The 19304-nt window shown below is 39.0% G+C and overlaps 1 protein-coding gene across 3 annotated transcripts; it reads right to left on the bottom strand.

Moving 5' to 3' along the window:
* Window positions 1-22: 22 nt before the first annotated feature.
* fli1rs (Fli-1 proto-oncogene, ETS transcription factor-related sequence) lies at window positions 23-18211 on the bottom strand. Of its 3 annotated transcripts, none has more exons than XM_018700040.2 (10): window positions 18043-18211; window positions 10780-10985; window positions 9249-9415; window positions 6163-6366; window positions 4712-4789; window positions 2875-2943; window positions 2661-2723; window positions 1880-1927; window positions 1549-1635; window positions 23-1104 (listed from the first exon to the last, which is right to left on the bottom strand). In XM_018700040.2, exons 1-10 carry the CDS (start codon window positions 18058-18060, stop codon window positions 581-583), a joined length of 1464 nt encoding a protein of 487 aa, XP_018555556.1. In that variant the 5' UTR covers window positions 18061-18211; the 3' UTR covers window positions 23-580. The 3 variants fall into 3 exon arrangements, with proteins under 3 accessions (XP_018555556.1, XP_018555557.1, XP_018555558.1); XM_018700041.2 differs by lacking the exon at window positions 18043-18211 and adding an exon at window positions 17481-17898; XM_018700042.2 differs by lacking the exon at window positions 1549-1635.
* Window positions 18212-19304: the final 1093 nt, after the last annotated feature.

The following is a 19304-nucleotide window of genomic DNA, read 5'->3' on the forward strand; positions in this document are numbered from 1 at the left end:
TGACACCATTCACGGGAGTCCATTTTCTGATACAAGCATCATTTATTAGCTTTACATCATGAGTAAATGTTACATTGCTACATGACAGTCATTCTGTACAGCTTCTCCTTTACAAATGTCAGTCACATTGAATGTGAATACTGGAATTTTGACCTATGTGAAAAACCGTTACAAACCCATTATGCTACTGGCACAGTAAAGGGTATGACTTCTGCCTTTAGAACAGAAGTCTTTTCAACAATGTACTTACAAGAGGGAGAAAAACTTGGTTTCATAACAACTGTATAACCGAATATATTGTCATCAGTGTATTCAGAAAAGAAAACTCTTTGAAGAGCGTAATATCAATTCTTTCCATTCATCGCAGAATTAATTTACCCTCACATTTTGTCCATTTTTAAGAAAGAATGTGACGAAGACAACTTCATAATGCCCTTGTAAAACAGACCGTTGCGTCATATCACCTTCATTTCAGACGGGTTCAGCTCGGGTACATCCTGGATGGAGTGTGTGTGTGTTTTCTTGCACACTTTATGTTCCTCTCCCATGTTATCCCTTTCAGATTTGAAATGCCCTGTCCTCAGTAGTATGAGCTCAGGTGGGAGTGAGTGGCAGGATGCCGGGTCATGGGTGACCCAGGATAGATGGGGCTGTTGGGGGAGTTCCAGTATGTCGACGGGGAGGCGAAAAAGTTGCCAGGTGAGACGGGCATAGGTGCAGGGTGGCCACCCATGAAGTTCATTTTGGGCTGGTGGCTGTGGTAGGGCTGGACGTAAGACATCTCAGTCTGGTATTTTACAATCCCGCCTTCTGGTGCATGATTCTGGTGTGCCTGCGAGATGCCTTGGAAGTCAAATTTGTAGGCGTAGCGCTTGCCATGCACCTTAGTCATGATGTTCTTGTCGTAGTAGTAGCGCAGAGCGCGGCTCAGCTTGTCATAGTTCATGTTGGGCTTGCTCTTACGCTCCCCCCAGCGCTTGGCCACCTCATCAGGGTCGGTCATTTTGAACTCGCCATTGGTGCCCTCCCATGTGATGATGCCAGCATTGTTGCTGTCGGACAGCAGCTCCAGCAGGAACTGCCACAACTGGATCTGCCCCGAACCTGAAAGGATCAGTGAAGGGGAGGAGTTAAAGAATTGGGTGCTAGTGAAGTGAGGCAGAGAATAACTGGCAGCAGCTGTATGAAATGCTTTGTCTGAACATCTTTAGTCTTGTTGATACTGGAACATTTTGCAGTATGTTATCAGTGTGTAAATATCAAGCTATTACCATAAGGTAACCTTTAAAATTAGAGCTTTCAAAGGTAGCATTAGCATTTTGAAAAAAGTCCCTGACATATTCAGTTATTCCAGGACCTTGGACAGCTCCTCACGAAGCCTCCTTGTTTATTTCAGTGTGACTGTATTGATTTCTTAACATTAAGATGACATATCTAACATCTCAGTCAGCTTATGTTTTTTTGTTTTTGTTTTATTTTTTTTCACCAAATGTGACCTTTTCACTGTGTGGCTTGGAGAAAGTGTCAGACAATGGGACAGAAACCTACCCACAGGCCTGTGAGCGCTGGGGTCAGGGAGCTTGTATGGACTTTGTTTGCCTGTTCGGTTCTTGGAAGAGCTCAGGGCTTGGCCTTCTGTGAGGAAACAGCAGGGCAAACAGTCATTTTGGTGAGAGGGAAGCCAGATTTCATCTCAGTGAAAGCGTGATGCAATTCTGCTGACACAACAGGTGCTGCTTTATGTTTACTTCATTTTGGAAAGTAAATGCATGTGTGCCAGCCCTTGCTTGCTTTTCTCTCATGTTGCCAAAGCAGACAGTGTAAAGGCCCCATTTGTGTCATCCTTGTTGGTTTATCTCATGGCGGTTTATGTTCTTACCTGGGTTGGCTAGTCGACTGCTTATAGGCCCTAATGTCTGATATGGGTCTGAAAAGAAGAAAAAACATATTATTTTTACATATTGTCTCTCGCAGATGTTATTTGAATAATCTCTTGAGCCTTAATGTTGACCAGCTCTCCCTAACCTTAATCTTAAGTGCCTTCAAGATGAAAGAAAATGTAAAATGTTGTTTTACTTCACATGCATCATAATTCTGTATCTGTTCTAGTATTTGGAGCAAGCACTTATACTGATGGAATGAAATATTTAAATCACAATGTCGGGCTGAATGAATTGAGTAAAACAAAGTTTACACTTAAGGCTGATTATCAGGTCATGACATCAAAACCAATATTCAGATTGGTTTTCATATTTATGGTGCATTATTTTTAACCATGCTAGTTGCATGGCTCCAGAAATGGCAATGTGGGGTTGTGAGTCAGTCAGACTGAAATATCTCAACAACTGTTGGATGAATTACTATTAAATTCTGCACAGACATTCATTCCCCCCATAGGATTAATCGTACTGATTTTGGTAATCTCCTGATGTTTAGTGTACGGTGAGGTTGACATTTGTGTTTCTGAATGAAATATCATTAGCTCAAAGCACTGCTGAGTTTCAAGCACAGGTGCACTGAACTACTAGTACGGCTGGAGATTGTCTTTTGGAAACATGTTGATTAAAATTTAAAATAAAGCCATTTGGATTTGAGCTTTTTTTTCCAGGATAATGTGAGTTTACAATCAGGACACAGCTTGAATTTGCAAATGATAATACCTTCCACAATTCTTGGAGCAGGCCCTGTAACTCTTGTGCTGTGTTGGTGCTCCATAGAAGAACCTACAAATTATAAAGGAAAAAAAAACTTAAGTGAAGTTGTTTAATCATCAGCTGTGTCAGTCAATTTATATGCAGATCCAGTAGTCATTCATGCTTGAAAAAGTCATCATAATTGTCTGTTTCATATCATCCCTGGTTTTTGTTGTCATACCTTTAGGCACTGTGGTCATGGTGTTTGCCGGCCAGCTGTTTCTGCGGCTGATCTCGTCAAACCCGCTCTCTGCACACAAATGCACAAAATACAAGGATGAGTCTAGACATTGGCAAGCACGTGGCATCAAAAGGCTTTGAAGTGGACAGCGGTACAGGACAGCTGAAGTAGGAAGGAAGTCAGTAAATTGAGACTAAGACAATAAGCATTTGAAGGTCCTAAAGATGACCCACCGTTTCTTGGGTGAGGGTTTTTTTTTTTTTTTTTTCAGGCCACCCCTGTTGCCACAAGATTGTGAATTGTGTCCCAGGAGTAGGACCCATACCCCCATTTCCTGCACCGGTGCAGCTGTTTCCTGTCTGAAACTGGCTGTTGAGTTTTGGACTCATCAAAGCCAGTGTTGTTGCAAGGAAACTTTTAGACTCTTGAAACTATGTAACATGGTTCTGAAACTCAACACATTATTTTTGAATCCCTAAATCATTCAAGTAATTGTCGTCACAGCTGTAAATTCTCGCCTGAGCTTTGATTCACACCCAGAAACACTTATTTTATGTCTAAATGGAATGAAAAGTGGATTTTTCACTTTGGTGGGAACAATCATGTAACATATAATGAGTGGTGGATGAAATACAGATTAAGTAGTAAAAGTATCAATAGTGCATTGTAACAATACCCCATTACAAGTAAAGGTCCGGCATTCAAAATCATGTATAAATACAGAAGTACTTCAAAAGTACTTGAAGTTTCAAAAGTACTAGTGTTGCAGAAAAACCACATCTGTGAGTGATATTAGTATATATGACATAATTACATCATTAACACTGATTAATCTATGTGTGAGTAGCATTTTACTGATGTAGCTGGTCCAGGTGGAGCTAGTTTTTACTACTTTGTATACATGTAGGTGGTTTCAGTCCCAGTGGTTCCCAAACTATGGGTCAGACCCCTCTAGGATCTCAAGATAAATCAGAGGGGTTATGAGATGATTAATGAGTTAGGAAAAAAATTAGTTCTCGTACTGAAATTTGTATTCATTTTCTCTACATCTATCTAAATGAAACCAAGTTCGGAAGGGAAATCTCTGGTGTAACTGCTAACACAAAGAAACATGACATCTTGGGTTAAGTGTTAGCCAAAAAGGTTGAGTACCACTGATTTAAGTTTTATATTGTGTTTTATAAGCTTATCATGTTTTTATGTAAAATTTAAAAGATGTAGTGCAGTTAAAACAATGTAGTAGAGTGGAAGCATAAAGTAGTATAAGATGGGGAATTAAAATACTTAGTAAATGTACTTCTTTACTTTTCACTGCTGTATATAATTTTAGGGTTGGAGTAGAAGTTTTTAACTGCTTATACTGTATGATAATCAGACATTTTATAAAATGCATAACAGACACCATCACCCATGACAAACTTACAACTCCTGTTTTTCTCTACAGAGTTGTGTGGTCGTGGCCTCATTTTTAGGCATTTAAGAACCACCTTCATATTAAAAGCGGCCCAATTTCACAGCACCTCCCACCCTAACATCCTGTTTAAACTGGGTCTATATTTTTAACATATCTCAAATCTCCAACTCTTTGTGTGTTTGTGGCCAAATAACTAACAATGACAGTTAAAATTTCAGTGTGGGACATCCTGAGTTTATTAAGAGTTTAAGATCTATAGTCAGCTAATATGCTTCATCAGGATCATGTGGGTGTGGTTTAATCACATTTGAGTGAACATAATCAAACCATGTGAGCAAATTTTAATTTAAATATTAAGATCCTGATCTGTGCAGAACAAGGACAAAAGCACAAATTTCTCTGAAGTAGAGTAGATGTTCTCACCTGCTTTCACTTGTAGTCTGGGTTGTGGTGGTGGTGTGTTGTTGGTGGGAGTTGTGGAGTATGAGAACGTAGGGCTACCTGAAGCAAAGACCAAAAAAAGTTAAGATTATATATATATTTTTTAAAGACAAATACAAAGAAATCAATCGTACCTGGGTAGTAGAGTGCCATGAATAGTGTTTTGAGGACTTTGTGTTTTTGCCGTAATACAGGATTGCGTTTATATATTGTAAGATGTTACTGTCATTCTGTCAGCACCCTGTATGTCATAACATTAGCTTGAAAACCTGATTAGAACATAGTCATTATCAGACCTTTTATTAATGCTGTTAAATTCTGTCAATCATCTGTCTTGAAATGATTCTTGCCATTTGTAACATTGACATGCAAAAGCTAAACTGCTGCTCCTTCAGACACAAACACAATGAAATGATGTAAGTAGGCCTTTAAGAAATCATGACAACATATTATATGCCAAATACAGGAAACCTGTGTTCGCAAAAAAGGAACAGGAACACTCACTGAAGACAAAATTTGTTCAATAACGTGACAAACTTCAAATGACATCATGGTTTTCCGTTCAGCCTCAACAAAAAATACTGAGAGGATGTTATGAGTGTCCTAGTATTGCAAGGTGTTTGTATTATTTTGTCCACATCCTGGATTGAGTTTGGTGTCATTGACCAAATTTTGAAAAACAGATAGTGAAAATTAATACATGCAGTATTTTTAGGGCTGCAATCAATGATTTTTCTTATTCTTGATTAATATTATTTTGGTGACTTATCAACAAAAATGTTGATTATCTTTATCTGCAGGCTTTGGAAAGTCTTAAAAAGCAGGTATTACATTTTATTTATAAAGGCCTAACAACTTTTTTCCCAGACTGCTGTATACAGTGATAAGTAAGTTAGTTATAAGTTGTTTTCTGTGATTTTAGTTAAAAACTGGCTGTAAAATCTAATGAACCATTGTTACAGGCCTCTGATCTTATTTGAAATTAATAAATGGACTTTTAAATTAGTTATTTTGTAAGTGATTAATCCATCCATCCATTCAGCCTTTCATTTTTGCATAATTCATTATTAATTAGTCTTACTATTAGAAATCATCTTGTTATTCTGTTGGGAAGCACTGACAAAAATGAGTTGTTGGCTTTTCCATCCCTACTGGTTTTCATTAATAATCCATACTTAATATGGTATGAACAGATATTAAGTTGCATTCTGTGTGGTATTAAAATGTCAGGTCAGGTCAGGTCAGGTAATTGGCAAATCTCCAGAGAGATTTATCTGATTTTATTTCTATTCCTGCTTACATGCAGGTAGAACTCTCTGGACCACAGAACAATGAAAACCTTTTACATTGCTGAACTGATCTGACAGGCTCTGAGAACCAAACAATGTTATCAGCTGGAGAGAACAAGTTGTCAGACACAAGGCAAGCCTTACTCTGCCGGAGGTAATTGAGGTGTGAGAGCAGGATGTCTGCGTTGTAGGCCGACGTGAGACGCATCATATCGTCCTTGGTCATCTTGCACAGGGCCTTGCCGTCCAGAGCTTGGAAGAGCATGACATCCACCTCCTCCAGGACATACTCTTTGATGGCCCAGTCCAGCCACTGCCGCACATGGTCCTGTGTCCAAACCTCAGGATCTGTCATCAGAGGGTAGAAGGAGTACAGTCACACAGAAACAATCAGAAAATAATCTGGGTATACTTGTTCATAATGTGGTGTCTCTCTTTCTTGTAGGACTGTTTTTAAAGAGTAAATAATCTTCTATCTGGGTAGAGTTTACAGTTACTGTCTGAACTTTTGAATTGAGATAGATGCTGTTCTGGTTTTCTGGCTCTACAACTTCCTGTTTGTGACATTTTTTAGACGTTACAGGTGGAGGAGTCATACAGAAATTATCATAAATGACTGTGGTCAAACTGATAGCATTTACATAATGGATTTCCTGTGCAAATACTTAATCCTCCACTGAAAAATGTCTTTTTGCTTATTGTTAATTCATTTGGACGTCTGTGCAGAATGATGTTTGTGCAGACTTTGACACTAGAAGGCTGTTTTCACATTCATCTGTTGAAGAGGGAACTTTTCTCTTAGCTTAAATTTGAGTTCATGAAATTTACATATGAGCATGATTTTTGTGGCATCTCAAGTAGCTTTGAAACCAGTCCTGGTGCAATATATAACTTGAAGTCTCCAGCACACACATCCACTGAGAATTGACTATTCAGCAGAGGAGCAGGCGGTTAGATGTTAAAAATAAAAAGAATAGTCACGGAGGATGGAGGGAGGAGTGTGTAGTGTGAAGAGTCCTTTATTAAACATGGTTTGTTTTGTAGGACTTGAAAGAGCTGAATAGCACCGGAAACTACTTGGCTACGAGTATCAGTTGTGATACTTGTGATTTTGATACTGATTGTAAAATGGGTGGAAGGCCAGGTATAACCACTTTGTGAAAACAGATGCCTACTTTAGTGAAACTTGAAACATGGTCATCAGGTCCTTTTTTTAAATGACATGTCAGCTGTTCATATATTTAGCTTTAAAAAAAAAAACTTGTCAGCTCTTGTTTGCTGAGCTGTGACAGTATTTGCAGTATTAGATCCTTAAAAGCTTTGAATTTGATTTTTAAAATTTAAGACTATAAAATGTCTTAAAGTCATGTTTTTTTTCCTTTGTTTTCCACTGAGTCTAGTGTTTTTTTTTTTTGTTTTTTTTTTAATCTTTTTATGGTAGCATGCTGTATGTTTAGCCTGTAGCCCTTGGGATTTTGAGATTTGCTGTTTGGGCTTGTTTTGACAACCCCGTCGGTATTTATGTGAAATAATGCTAGGCAATGATAATTTATTGCCTTATCAAATCATGGTAAAGTACTAAAATATCATATCACTAGGCCAATTCTGGAAGGGAAGGTAAGCTCATTTCCAGTAGCAAACAATGTCTGTGCTGTGAATTGCCCGTAATATTAGGCAGGAGCTGTAGTCGTGAACAGAGGCCACCACACCCTCGGGTTCTGATTGTCCTTGGTTAACACATGCTTCTGTGACGCAATATCCACGAATTATACAGCAGAATAACTCGATTCCTGTGACTCATTGACGAGTCTGGTTGGATTCCACCGAGCTGAGTTTTAAATTGTCCACTCCACCACTCTAAAGTGGTATCCCTCCAGACACTGACTCACTGAAATGCTGCTTTGAGTTGCTCATTTAATGAGTCTCTTAGGATAACAGTATGGGAGCTGTGCAAGATGGAGAATTTAAATATGTCATCAGGTTAGTTCTGACATGGCTGGACCAGTGATTCATAATGATGATGGACTAGGTGCTGTAGGTTGACTAAACTGTCACTATGACTAGATAGATAGTAATGACACATCACTGTCTTTACTCAAAGTCATATATGTCGGTGCTTTTCCTCTGCAAAGAAACAGGGAAATCCACTTGTATTTAGGCTTGGCTGACAGCTGAGCCTTTGACAATGAAAACAAGGATTTTTAGATCAAATATGAGGCAACTTAACTCAACATATTGCTCAGCTGAAGCACGCAGGTGCCAACATTGTGGTAATTAAGGCTTTCTAATTGTAAGGACACTTGAATGTGAGAGTGTGGTGTTATTTTGGTGGTGTATTTTGACAACATTTACCTCAGTTGCCTGTAAAGCAATGACACTGAAGGGTGTTCTTTTTTTAAAGAGGAAGGCCGGCATTGTCCAAGATTTCCCATGAAAAGACTAAAACCACTATTAGTTCATCTCTCAATTCGCTCTGACTTCAGCATTCTGGGCTTTAAAAAAGGCTTAATAACTTCCTAAAACAGCTGGGCACTGTAGTTTAGTATGTGTTGGACTATTTTTGGCTGCAGATTTAGAGTACTTACAGCAGCAGGACACAATGTATGTGGCATTGAGACACCAATGTGGCTCATCATTTTTAATAGTTTTTGGACAATAATGGATTGTTATAGCTTGGAGGAATGAGCTCTATCAGGGCTTGGCTCCACACACTTGTTTTTAGAATCCTATCATTGTTGCTTTTGGTCTTGTCATGGGAAAAGTTACAGAGTATTGCCAGCTTCTGAATTTTTTTTTCAAAGCCTTTAAAAAAGTCTTCATCAATAATGTAATTTCAGATTCTGTTACTGGTTATGATTGTCCAGACAAACCTATCACACACCTTTTTCGGCTTGTTCTCTCTCTAGTTAACATAATTGTTCTAAATACTAATTTAGGTTATACTAGATAGCATTCATTAAACCCTGGTCCAGGGTTTAAAATGAACCAGAAACCCAGTATTGTTTTAATTGTGGTGCTGGGAAAGTAGTAGTGGTTGGTTGTAGTATTTTGGGGAAGAAGATGCACAAACGCATGCCATGCCCATCTCTGATTCAGTTATTGATATTGCACAAGCCCAGTGTGTGCCAGCTCTTGGGAAACCCGTCTTGTGATGGGTCTTGTGTGAGGTTTGCCGGGTGATGGAGAGTGACTGAGGGTGACTGCCAGCTCATGTGGGTGAGACAGATCACCTGCTGGCACGATGACCCTCTTCTCCTCTGTGGTGCTGCTGGGTGGGCTGGTGGTCTGAGGGCTGACGCGAGGCTCTGCGTACGGGGCCTGGTACGGCATCGGAGCTCCGTCGTTACTCATGTGTCTGGAGCGTTTGGTGACACTGCAGTCCACAGGGGACTCACGGCTGAAACAGACATGAGTAAGCATCGTTTAAAGGGTGGAGGAGAAATTTGTAAATGTTATATTGTATCAGCACACTTCTATTTATCTAGCTGTTAAAACTACTGTCATTTCAAATAATGAGATGTTTGTTACTGTGCCTGTTAATCTCTGGCAATATGCCATAGATTTCAGTTTCAAATGGGTGCAAGTGTATTTCCTCTTGCAGTATTTGCTAATATCTGTAGGTGACAGGTTATAAATTTAGCCTCAGCAACTTGATTCCAGTGAAAAGGTCTATAAAGAGCAGGGGTGGTGGCATCCTTGAGGCTGGTGCAGTAGCTGTTTGTGAGTTCAAAATTAGTTGTAAATTTAAATTTACTTCTATCAAGAATAGTTGTTACTAGATGTTTACACCGTAACTGTCAGCTATAAATACTACAGTTACAGAAACCTTGAAGTGAGTTGTGTTAATACTAAGTACTAAACCTCAGTAGCAGTGGTACTCAGATCCTTTACAGCACCAACACAGCAATGTAAAAATACTGTTACCATTAAAAGCCCTGCATTCAAAATCTTACTTACTTAAAAGTACATAAGTGTTTAAAAAGATACTACTACTACTTTGATACTATATATATAAGTATCAAATCTAAAAGAACTCATCAAAAGTACAATATATAGTAAAATATATGACATTATTAGTTTAATACTGATGCATCAATCAATTTTTACTTTGTAGCTGGTTGAGGTGGAGCTACATTTAACTAGTTCATATACAGTTAAGTAGTTTAGGCCAGTGGTTCCCAACCTAGAGGTCAGGCCCCCTCCAGAGGGTCAATAGATAAATCTGAGGGGTCATACAATGATTAATGTGATGGCAAAATGGAAAAGACAAAATTCTGTAATATAAATCTTTCCATATTTTTCACTTTTTGAGACTCTTTGGTGAAACTGCTAACAGCTCATCTAAAATGTGACAAGTTTACCAAACTAGACACTGATTTTTATCCCCCCTGAGTCAAAAAGCAATAAGTTAATGTATGTTTTATAAGCTTATTATATGTTTTTAAAATATTAAATCCGTTAGATGTCAGCTAAATGTGGTGTAAAAAATACATTTCCAAAGTATAAGGCAAAGCAAGTATAAGTACCTCAAAATTTTACTGAAGTTCAGTACTTGAGTAAATATTACTTCCCACCACTGATGTGTAATAATGTTCACCTGTCAGTGGGGATTTATAAGGACACAGTTGCATTTGGTTGGTGAGCAATAAACAAATATTTTTAGGGTCTGGAAAAATCCTGGATGTTGACATAGACTGTAAACTACAGTCAGATAATCCGGGAACCTGTGCTCCCTTGTGGCCCCGGCCGATCCTGACTCACCTGGTTCCATTGACGTGTTCGCCTCTTTTCCCAGGGTTTTGCGCTGCTGACCCCACCCACTCTGGCTCTGTAGGCTCAGGACTCTGTTTGGAGGCCTGGCTGAACCCTCCGGGCGACGTCATCTCAGCCTTCATGTGCATGGCAGGGGCTGCGGTGTAGGGCGGCTCGAAAATGGGCTGATCCTCACTCACCACGGACAGCGCTTCCTGTCCAACAGAGACTCAGCGGTCAGTGTCTGCCATTAATGCGCCAGGTCGTAACCTGTGGAAACTTTTTTTTCCCTTCATATACAGACTCCGTTTATTCCACCCTAAGATGCTTTAGTCAACACGAACAGAAGTAAAATCTTTGTGGCCGTAAAAGCTGTAACAAACCACCCAAGCAGACGATAAAGAGAGAACTTTTATCTGAACTTTTAAAATCAAAACAATATAGTTATTTGTTACAGTGTAGCCAAAGATGTAGAGAGATTTTCATCTTTAAGAACTCAATCATAGTGGAGAGGAAAACTTCTGGTAAAGTTTTGTCTACTTTTAATGAAACTTCTTTGCGGGTCAAACCAAATCATGAGGAGGATATACCAAATAAATGACAGGAAATGGTATATATATTCCACATCATGCAACAGCAACAGGAAAACAAAAAAAGAATTTATAAACAAGTAAATCACAGATTTGTTCACTAGCTATAGAAAATTGGCTTTGTAGAACGAATCACCTCCTTTGCCAAATATCTTTCCCTTTTATGTTTGTGGTTTATTATAAACTTGTAGAGATACAGACAGATTATTCATATATTATGATTATATTCAAATTGAATTGTTATTAATGTGCCACTTAATGTGCAATAACCCACCCGGACACTCAATAACCTCATCCTCTGCCACACTGCAATAATTTAATTTAATTTAACCACAGACCATATACAGTTCTCCATATTTATTTATCCTTTCTCATTCTTATTTTATTCTATTTATAGTTTGTATATTTAGTTAAGAGTTTACAGTGTATTTTTAAAAAAAAAGAGTTTACTGTTTATTGTTTATTTCTTTATTCTATTCTCTATACCTGTTTGCAAGCAGCTGCTAGCTGCTGTTGTTGTTTGCAAACTGTCCTGTGTGCTGCTTCAGTCCATATAAGCTGCTGGAAACTTAATTTCCCTGAGGGAGTCATCCCAGGGGATCAATAAAGTCTAGTGTAAGTCTAAGTTAGTGTATAGACTGACTTCTTTTTAGCAGTGATTCAACCAGTCCTCTTTACCTGCTCAGGGGTAGATTTAGAGAGTTGGGACCATTTCTTGTTCACTTTTCACTCCACCACATTTCTCCTCCTGAAATGCTTCAAATTCAATGGCATTCCCTTGTGATTGATTCAAACTTTAAATGTGTGTTTAATCTTAACAACCAGAGAGGCAGGAGGTTATCAAACCACTAAGAAAAACACTCAGAAGTGAAATGGCAAGTAAACTGTTTAGAAATGGTGTGATGGCAGTCAGCAGGCTGCCTAATCTTAAAGAACATCAGTAACTTTAACCACAGTTTTATTTTGTCGTTAGGATTGAGGTTGCGGGGAGGAGGGGTGTTAGCGCAAGGTGGAGTCTAATCGAGATTTTAGTCCGTCTTCCTGTGTTCAGCACCTTAAGCGAGGCCTCAAAAAGCACCCCAAGATGGCACTTTCATCCCACGCACTTGGGAGGGCAAACACCGGACCTGTTGTTCTGTCTGCTGCTCGAATTAAGCGTGTGCATGTGCGATGCGACCACTGCAGTCTAAGTGGGTGCAAGTGCGTGTTTGTTTAGAGGAGTTGAGCATTGTCTTCGGGCCTTGTACGTCAGTACCGTGCTTTGTCAATGGCCTACAGGAAACCTGGCCGCCATGTGCAGAGGAACCTTTTGGCACAGGCCAAGAGAGAGGAAATGGTGGAGGAGGGGGGCACAATGTAAAAATGTGGGTCATTTTAAAGCTGGAAAACAACACTAAAGGCCTGTGGAGAGGGAGTCGAGTTGATTGGACAGCAAGAAGAGCATAGCCTTGATTGAAGTGCCGCCTTTGCATTGTTTTTCTTTTCTTTTTTTTGCCTGTGTGTGTGTGTGTTTTTTTTTAGCTCAATTGTTGCCTGAGCATTGTCAACCACATCTTAATGCATGGCACACAGTTTGGCATTTCCTTAAGTCTGCAGAGAAACTGATACAGAAGTTAGCAGTGTGTGTGGGATTTCAACAACCTGCTGCTGCTGCTGCTGTTGCTGTTGTTGCTGTTGCTGCTGTTGTTGTTGTTGCATGGTGCATTTGCTGCTGTGTAATGGATACGCCCTTTTTTGAAGCATAAAACATAAAAACATTTTGATTTCACATCAAACAAATATTACACAATAAAAGTTGTTCAGGAATTAAAGAAATAGATGATAAAATATCGTACAAGATTTAGCATCAAGCTCCTGTGAAACTGTCAAAGTTCCAACCAAAGCAGAACCAAAGATACCAACTTAATCTGTGCAGTCTTCTTCTTTGTCAAAACCTGGTGCCTACATTACCAACAATGCAACTTGATTGTCAACAGTCCTGTCAAAGATTCAGTCAAGTGACATCATTTGAGGCAAATTATCAGACCCTAATAATCAGTTCTGATTATCAGGCTCCCTCTGGAGCCACAAAAGTGTTTAGACAACTTTTTTCATATGTGCAGTAAATGCACTTTTATGTGTAAAATAAGTGGAATTATTCTTTAAATTTTAAGCGCTGTTAATCAATCAATAAGAACATAAAATATTTTGTATGAAGAGCTCTAAATGAAGTAGGTGTCGATTTTAGGTGAAGGATATCTGACATTACTAACTAAAAGCTGTGTGTGTGTGTGTGTGTGTGTGTGTGTGTGTATATATATATATATATATATATAATCTATTACAAGAATGCCTGTAGTGGATTTTGCATTTTGACCTGCTCAGCTTTCTTTTAAATGCACTCCCTGTTTTCTCCTTCAGCTGATTGTCTTCCTCTCACTCTGAGTGCCTTCACAGGCCCTTCACTCTGTGCAGAAGTGAAAGAGTTGGCTGAAAGTGGGATAAAATGGGCTGTCGACAGCAAATTCTCATGAGAATGCAAGATGGTGAACAGTTGTATCCCGTGGTTAAAGATGATTTTCTACTTTTTTTCCGTTTTTTTTTTTCTTTTTGATGCTCAACACTCAAAACTGTTGATAATATCGTGACTCACAGCCGCTCATCACATTCAGTTTTCAGCACAGCACATTCAGTGACAAGCTCGTGCTTTCACAACCACAAACATACACTCCCGCTCTTTCTTTATCTTCCCCTGTGCACTCTCCCTCTCTTCTCTCTCTCTCTCTCTTTCTCTCTCTTTCCCCTGTGCACACTGATACAAATATACTAAAATGTGGCCTGACCGCTAATGCCACAACTGACTTCCTGTTCAATGTGCTTCAGCCTGTTGCTCAGTGACACAAAACAGCTTTTAAAAACATGACCTTCTTGAAGCTAATGCTGCCTTGTGCCTCGATGTCCTAAAATTTACACCGGTTACATTTGGTTTGATAGTAAACACTTCACCCTTATTACCTGCAGTGACAATACAAACGTGAAGTCCTGTATGGAAACTTTTGACATGGCTTTAAGTCAGCAGCTTTGCGGGTTGCATCATGCAGTCTTGCTCAAACCAAGAGCTTGTTTACGACAATGAGGCTCATACTTCTTATATCTTCTGTAAAATAACATTTAAGCTTCAGCCACATTAAAAGACAAAATCTAAGTACTACACCACGTGTTTGACTTAGATTCCCTAACCTGATGCAGTTTAGAAGCTCCAGCTCCAATTATAGGTTTCTATCTTATTAAAGTCATTTTTGGTAAGATATTAAAATTGATGCAGTGTGAATGAGATATTAGGTTGAAGTCATGTTATGAATTAGATATGGAGGGAGTTGTTACTGTTTAAAAACCCAAGCCTCTCAGGGACTTTTTGCAACAAAAAACATCAATTTGATGGATTGTTTTTTGGGGTTTTTTGCTTCTTAGATAAAATGTTATCCTGAATGAGGGTGGAGCAGCAGCCTGAGTGAGTGAGTGAATGCTAATCTTTTTTTTACACCCAATCATTAATATTGGCTGAAACCCACTTTGAGAATCACAACCGGTGGCGACTTGTGCAACTAATAATTATTTTCATCATCGATTAATCTGATGGTTGTTTTTCTCATCTTACTGATTCATCGTTCAGTCTGTTAAACACCAGAAAACAGTGAAAAATCTTTTGGAGGCCAAAGTGACGTCATCAGATGTTTTGATAAGTCTGACCTCAAGTCAGAAACCTAAAGAAATTCATTTTGGAATCAAGTTTCAGCGTTTTTGCTTTGAAAATGTTTTAAAATACTAATGATTTATAGAATAGTTGCAGAATTTGCTGTTCTGATTAATTCACTGATTCACTGACTAATTGTTTAAGCTGTTGCTGGTCACCTAAAACCCACTGGTTCCCGACCCAGTGATCCTCCTTTCTGTATTTTTCATATTTTCATCTACTTTTTGCTTTTTATGTTACTTAATTGGTCATTTTACCTCTCTAGACCTTTTAAGAAGCTTTGAAATACTTTTAAAAAATGAACTAGCCACAACAGGTGGACATATACATCTTTAGACAAGGTTTCACAAGAAGACACTGCTTTGTTTAGAGGGATTTGAGGGATGTGTCCTTAACTACAACCAAGGATGTGGTTAACAGCTACTTTCTTGCATGCACCAGTAATATGGTTGATATCTAAAATCAGTTTTATTTTTAATCATTTGATGACATCTCTTAAGGTAGTAGGTTGTCACGTGTTCATTTCTGTAAAACACCAGTGGATTTCTTATTTGTAATGTGTTAAACAAGCTGATCTATGACACACCACCACCATCCCACCCACAGCAAAGTGCACTGCAGGCAGCCTTCAAAATGATTCTTGTTTCATTCATGCTATTTTAGTCATCCTGAAACTTTTTTTTCACTCTGGATTGATGGAGGTTTTCTGTGACATCTCTTTAGAGACAATGTTGTCTGACTTATCTGACTTTTAAAAGCAGTAACATGCAATAATACATCTTTTAAAACCTGTAGAAACGGTTTTAGACCCCTAATGATTTTTGGGTCTGGTATGACCACGTTCTTCTGTGTGTGTTTTCAGAAATGAAAGTGTTTTATTGAGCTCCTGTTTACATTTGGCTCTATACCACAAAAGGCTTCCAGATAATAAACGTTTCAAATAGGTGTCTGTGTATATGGGAAGATATTTAAACGGATTAACCCCCCACATTGAGAAAACAAGGTGTCGCCTGCAATAACAGGCCAGAGATCAAGTTGTGCAAAGGCACAGCCCTCTGTCCTCGCCGTGTCTGAAGCAAGTGACAAAAAAGCAGAAGTAAAAGTTAAGGCAAGCTGATTTTGCAAAGGCCTGAGCAGCTGCGCTCTGCTACACAAACAACGGTGCGGTTTTCACAGCTCGGAGGCTGGCAGCACGCAGGCCTCTGCAGGCCGCAAAAACACAGCCAGGCCCGTTTCTCCTTCACTTCACAGCCTGCGTGAGCGGACACTGTAGAGTTAAAACACTGTAGCGCCCCAATTTGTCCACATCATTTCTGGCGAGGCTTTGTTGCCTTTTTGTATTTTTTTTTCGGTCCAGGGAACGGAAACGTGTGCGGAAAGTCTGAGGTTTGAGACAGGAAGCCTGTTGAGTTCAGATAACGACACCTGACAAGTGCTCCCGTTTGCAGCCATAAATTATACTTAAAATAACCTCAAACACACAATCTGCTGCTGCAGAGTTCAAGAGAATAATTATCTGAATAATAACAAGAACGTTTTAGCCAAGAAGAATCCCGCATCTGTGCCAGCATTAAAACTGCAAACAACCAAAACATAAAATAGAAAGATAGTTTAAAGGACTGCAATCATGATTCTGTTCATTTATGAAGTTTGTGTTTTGAGGTGTCCTCATTTTCAACCGCATTTTGCAGCGCTGCCCCCCCCCCTCTCCTTTTTTTTAAAAACGCTCCCTCACTCGATTTTATATCATGACACAAACTGTGTCACTTAGTCGTATTTAGCGTCCAAAGTTCATCAGTTTATGTAAAGATATTAGTTGGAAGCGAAACAAGAGAGAAATGAGTACAATTATTAGTTCCTCAATCTCCTGAGGCCTCTCTCTTCAAATGCCTTTTGATCTAGTTTTACAATAGACTGGCAAACATGAACACCAGCATTCATTTTGGTCGAAAAAGTTCCATAAAGTTGTTGGTATTTCGTCAGAAATCGTTTTTAACAAGCCAAGAATTGTGATAATATTATTGCGCCGAAATTAGGAGAAATTACTCAAAAGACTGCAAGGATATTTTGTTACAGAAATAAAAATAAAAGCTTACAGACCCACTGTTGCATATTAAGCGCACATTCGTTAAAAAATAGTATGAATTTCTGTCTTTATGGCCTACACCAGCAGACTAAGATGTTTGCCTTTTTCCTCGTTGCGCAATAATCGGTTTTCAGCGTTAATTTCTTTTTTTTAAAAGAAGGAGCTTATCGAGTAGAGTTCCTGACACCGAGGCCTTTATTTCTACATTTCTTGGAAGATAAGCCATCAGAACAATTAACGGCGTTGCGGTCGTCAGCAGAAGATAAACAGGTGTAGTTGTAATAGTGTGAATGTGAAATACCAGTCATCTGATGGAAATGGATCCTCCTGCTCTCTGAAAGGGGCTCTCATTGTATCCACATTGATCCCTGGCGCCTTCAGGGACACCTGCCTTGTGCGCACCAATAAAGTCCTACATCCCTTCATCAACTTATTCTTCGTTAAAGTAAAAAAAAAAAAAAAAAAAACTTTGTCAGCCCGCTAAGTGTACGGTAATTTCACTCTCCATGCCTTATTTTTCAAGTCGTTTTACGGTTCCGTGGATGGTGCGAGATGAGCTCGATTAAACGCAGCAATTAGAAAAAAACGAAAGGCGTGCGTTTGGAAATCCGCTTTTACGCGTCTAACCGGCCACCAATTTGTGTTTTTATCTGAGTGTAAAGATGTAGTGGTTAGTTGTGTTATTATAGAGCCGACATACAACCACGAACGGGAAGGAAGAGGAAATTTTGTACAAGAAGGAAAGAGTGGGGAGCTCGCATCACCGCCTTGACTCTCTCACTCAGCAGACGCAGGGCTGGTGTGGGTGGCCGCCTGTCATTTTCACCACCAGCAGCAGCGTTAGAAACATATGAAACTCTTACCTTTATCGTACAGTCCATTGCAGCAGCCTCGCGGTCTTTGTCATTTAGTCGTTTTTGTAAAAGTAACAGATAATTTAGCCTTCTAACCTCACTTCAATTCATGCAGGGGTGCATTGGCTCTATGGCGCAAACCATTGCAGTTACAATTTTTGCTCACAGACCATAACCGGATGGCAAGTTTTTTTTCCTCCCTCTCTCTCTCTCTCTCTCTCTCTCTCTCTCTCTCTCTCTCTCTCTCTCTCTAAATTGGGAAGTGAAGTCACACACACACACTGAAAGCATGAAGCTGCTTCTCATGAAACCAACACTTTCTGCTCAGAAAGAAAAACAAAAAGCTCGCTGGTTTGTGTGCGTTTGATTAATGCGTAGAATTTTACTGGAGGTCATAACAAAGTCAGAGCATGTAAGCTTTCAAGTTTTCGTCTTAAACAACAGAGTTTTTGAGTTTTGCAATAGTTTAACCACAGTGAAAATGAAAGGGGCTACCACCTACAGTGTTAGAACAAAAATAACTTCTGTGGTGCAAACGTGTGTTGAAATGACAGAGGGACCGGCTAATATAATGATGATACAGAAAAGTTAGTCTTTGTGCTTTTGTATTCATGTGTATCAGTGCCAGGTTTCTGAGCATAATAGACACCAGCATAAAGTTAATATTGATAAATATGATGCTTTTGGATTTAAATCATTTCAGTGTGTGGGAGCCAACGTTTGGTACAGCTCACCTGATGCTGTGAAACACCCTGAGTCTATTAGAGTTTTTAAAATCAGGCGTGAAAACATTTTATTAAAGGAAAGAGAAAGAGGAGAGGTGGGTGAATGTGATAAAAATGTACCATCTAGTGAGAAACACCTATAATTAATCTGTATGTCACAACTCTCTTAAATCTAAACCACAGCAGAGGATTGATGCAGAGCAGCGATGCATTTGTTTTATTTTCTTTCATTTCATATTTTGTCTTGTTGGATTGAATCTGTGTTTTTTTTATGTTGGTCTTCTTATACACTTGTGATCCAAAATATATCAAGTGTATTCTTTTATTCCACGTTCAGTCACTTAACTTTGAATGTCACAATCTCAGTATGAGTTTGTAATCAGAGAATTTAATCAAGAGGTGTTTTTGACTTAAGGTTAAGTGAAGTTGTTTTTGTTATGAGTGTGTTAAAGGTCAGTACAGTTAGTGTAATATCAAATACCGTCCCATGGAGCACAAGGTCCTTTGTAACAGTATGGAAATTATGCTACAGGATTGCAGTCCCAT

This window comes from Lates calcarifer, linkage group LG15 (genome assembly GCF_001640805.2).
Source record: "Lates calcarifer isolate ASB-BC8 linkage group LG15, TLL_Latcal_v3, whole genome shotgun sequence".
Lineage (NCBI taxonomy): Eukaryota > Metazoa > Chordata > Actinopteri > Centropomidae > Lates > Lates calcarifer.

Bases quoted from the DNA above. Each gene is read 5' to 3' on its own strand.
- fli1rs (XM_018700040.2), bottom strand. The intron at 6,367-9,248 runs GTGATCTGTCTC...CTCTGATGACAG, and splicing joins GAGGGTCATCGTGCCAGCAG to ATCCTGAGGTTTGGACACAG. The intron at 4,790-6,162 runs GTAAGGCTTGCC...TCTTTGCTTCAG, and splicing joins CCTCAATTACCTCCGGCAGA to GTAGCCCTACGTTCTCATAC.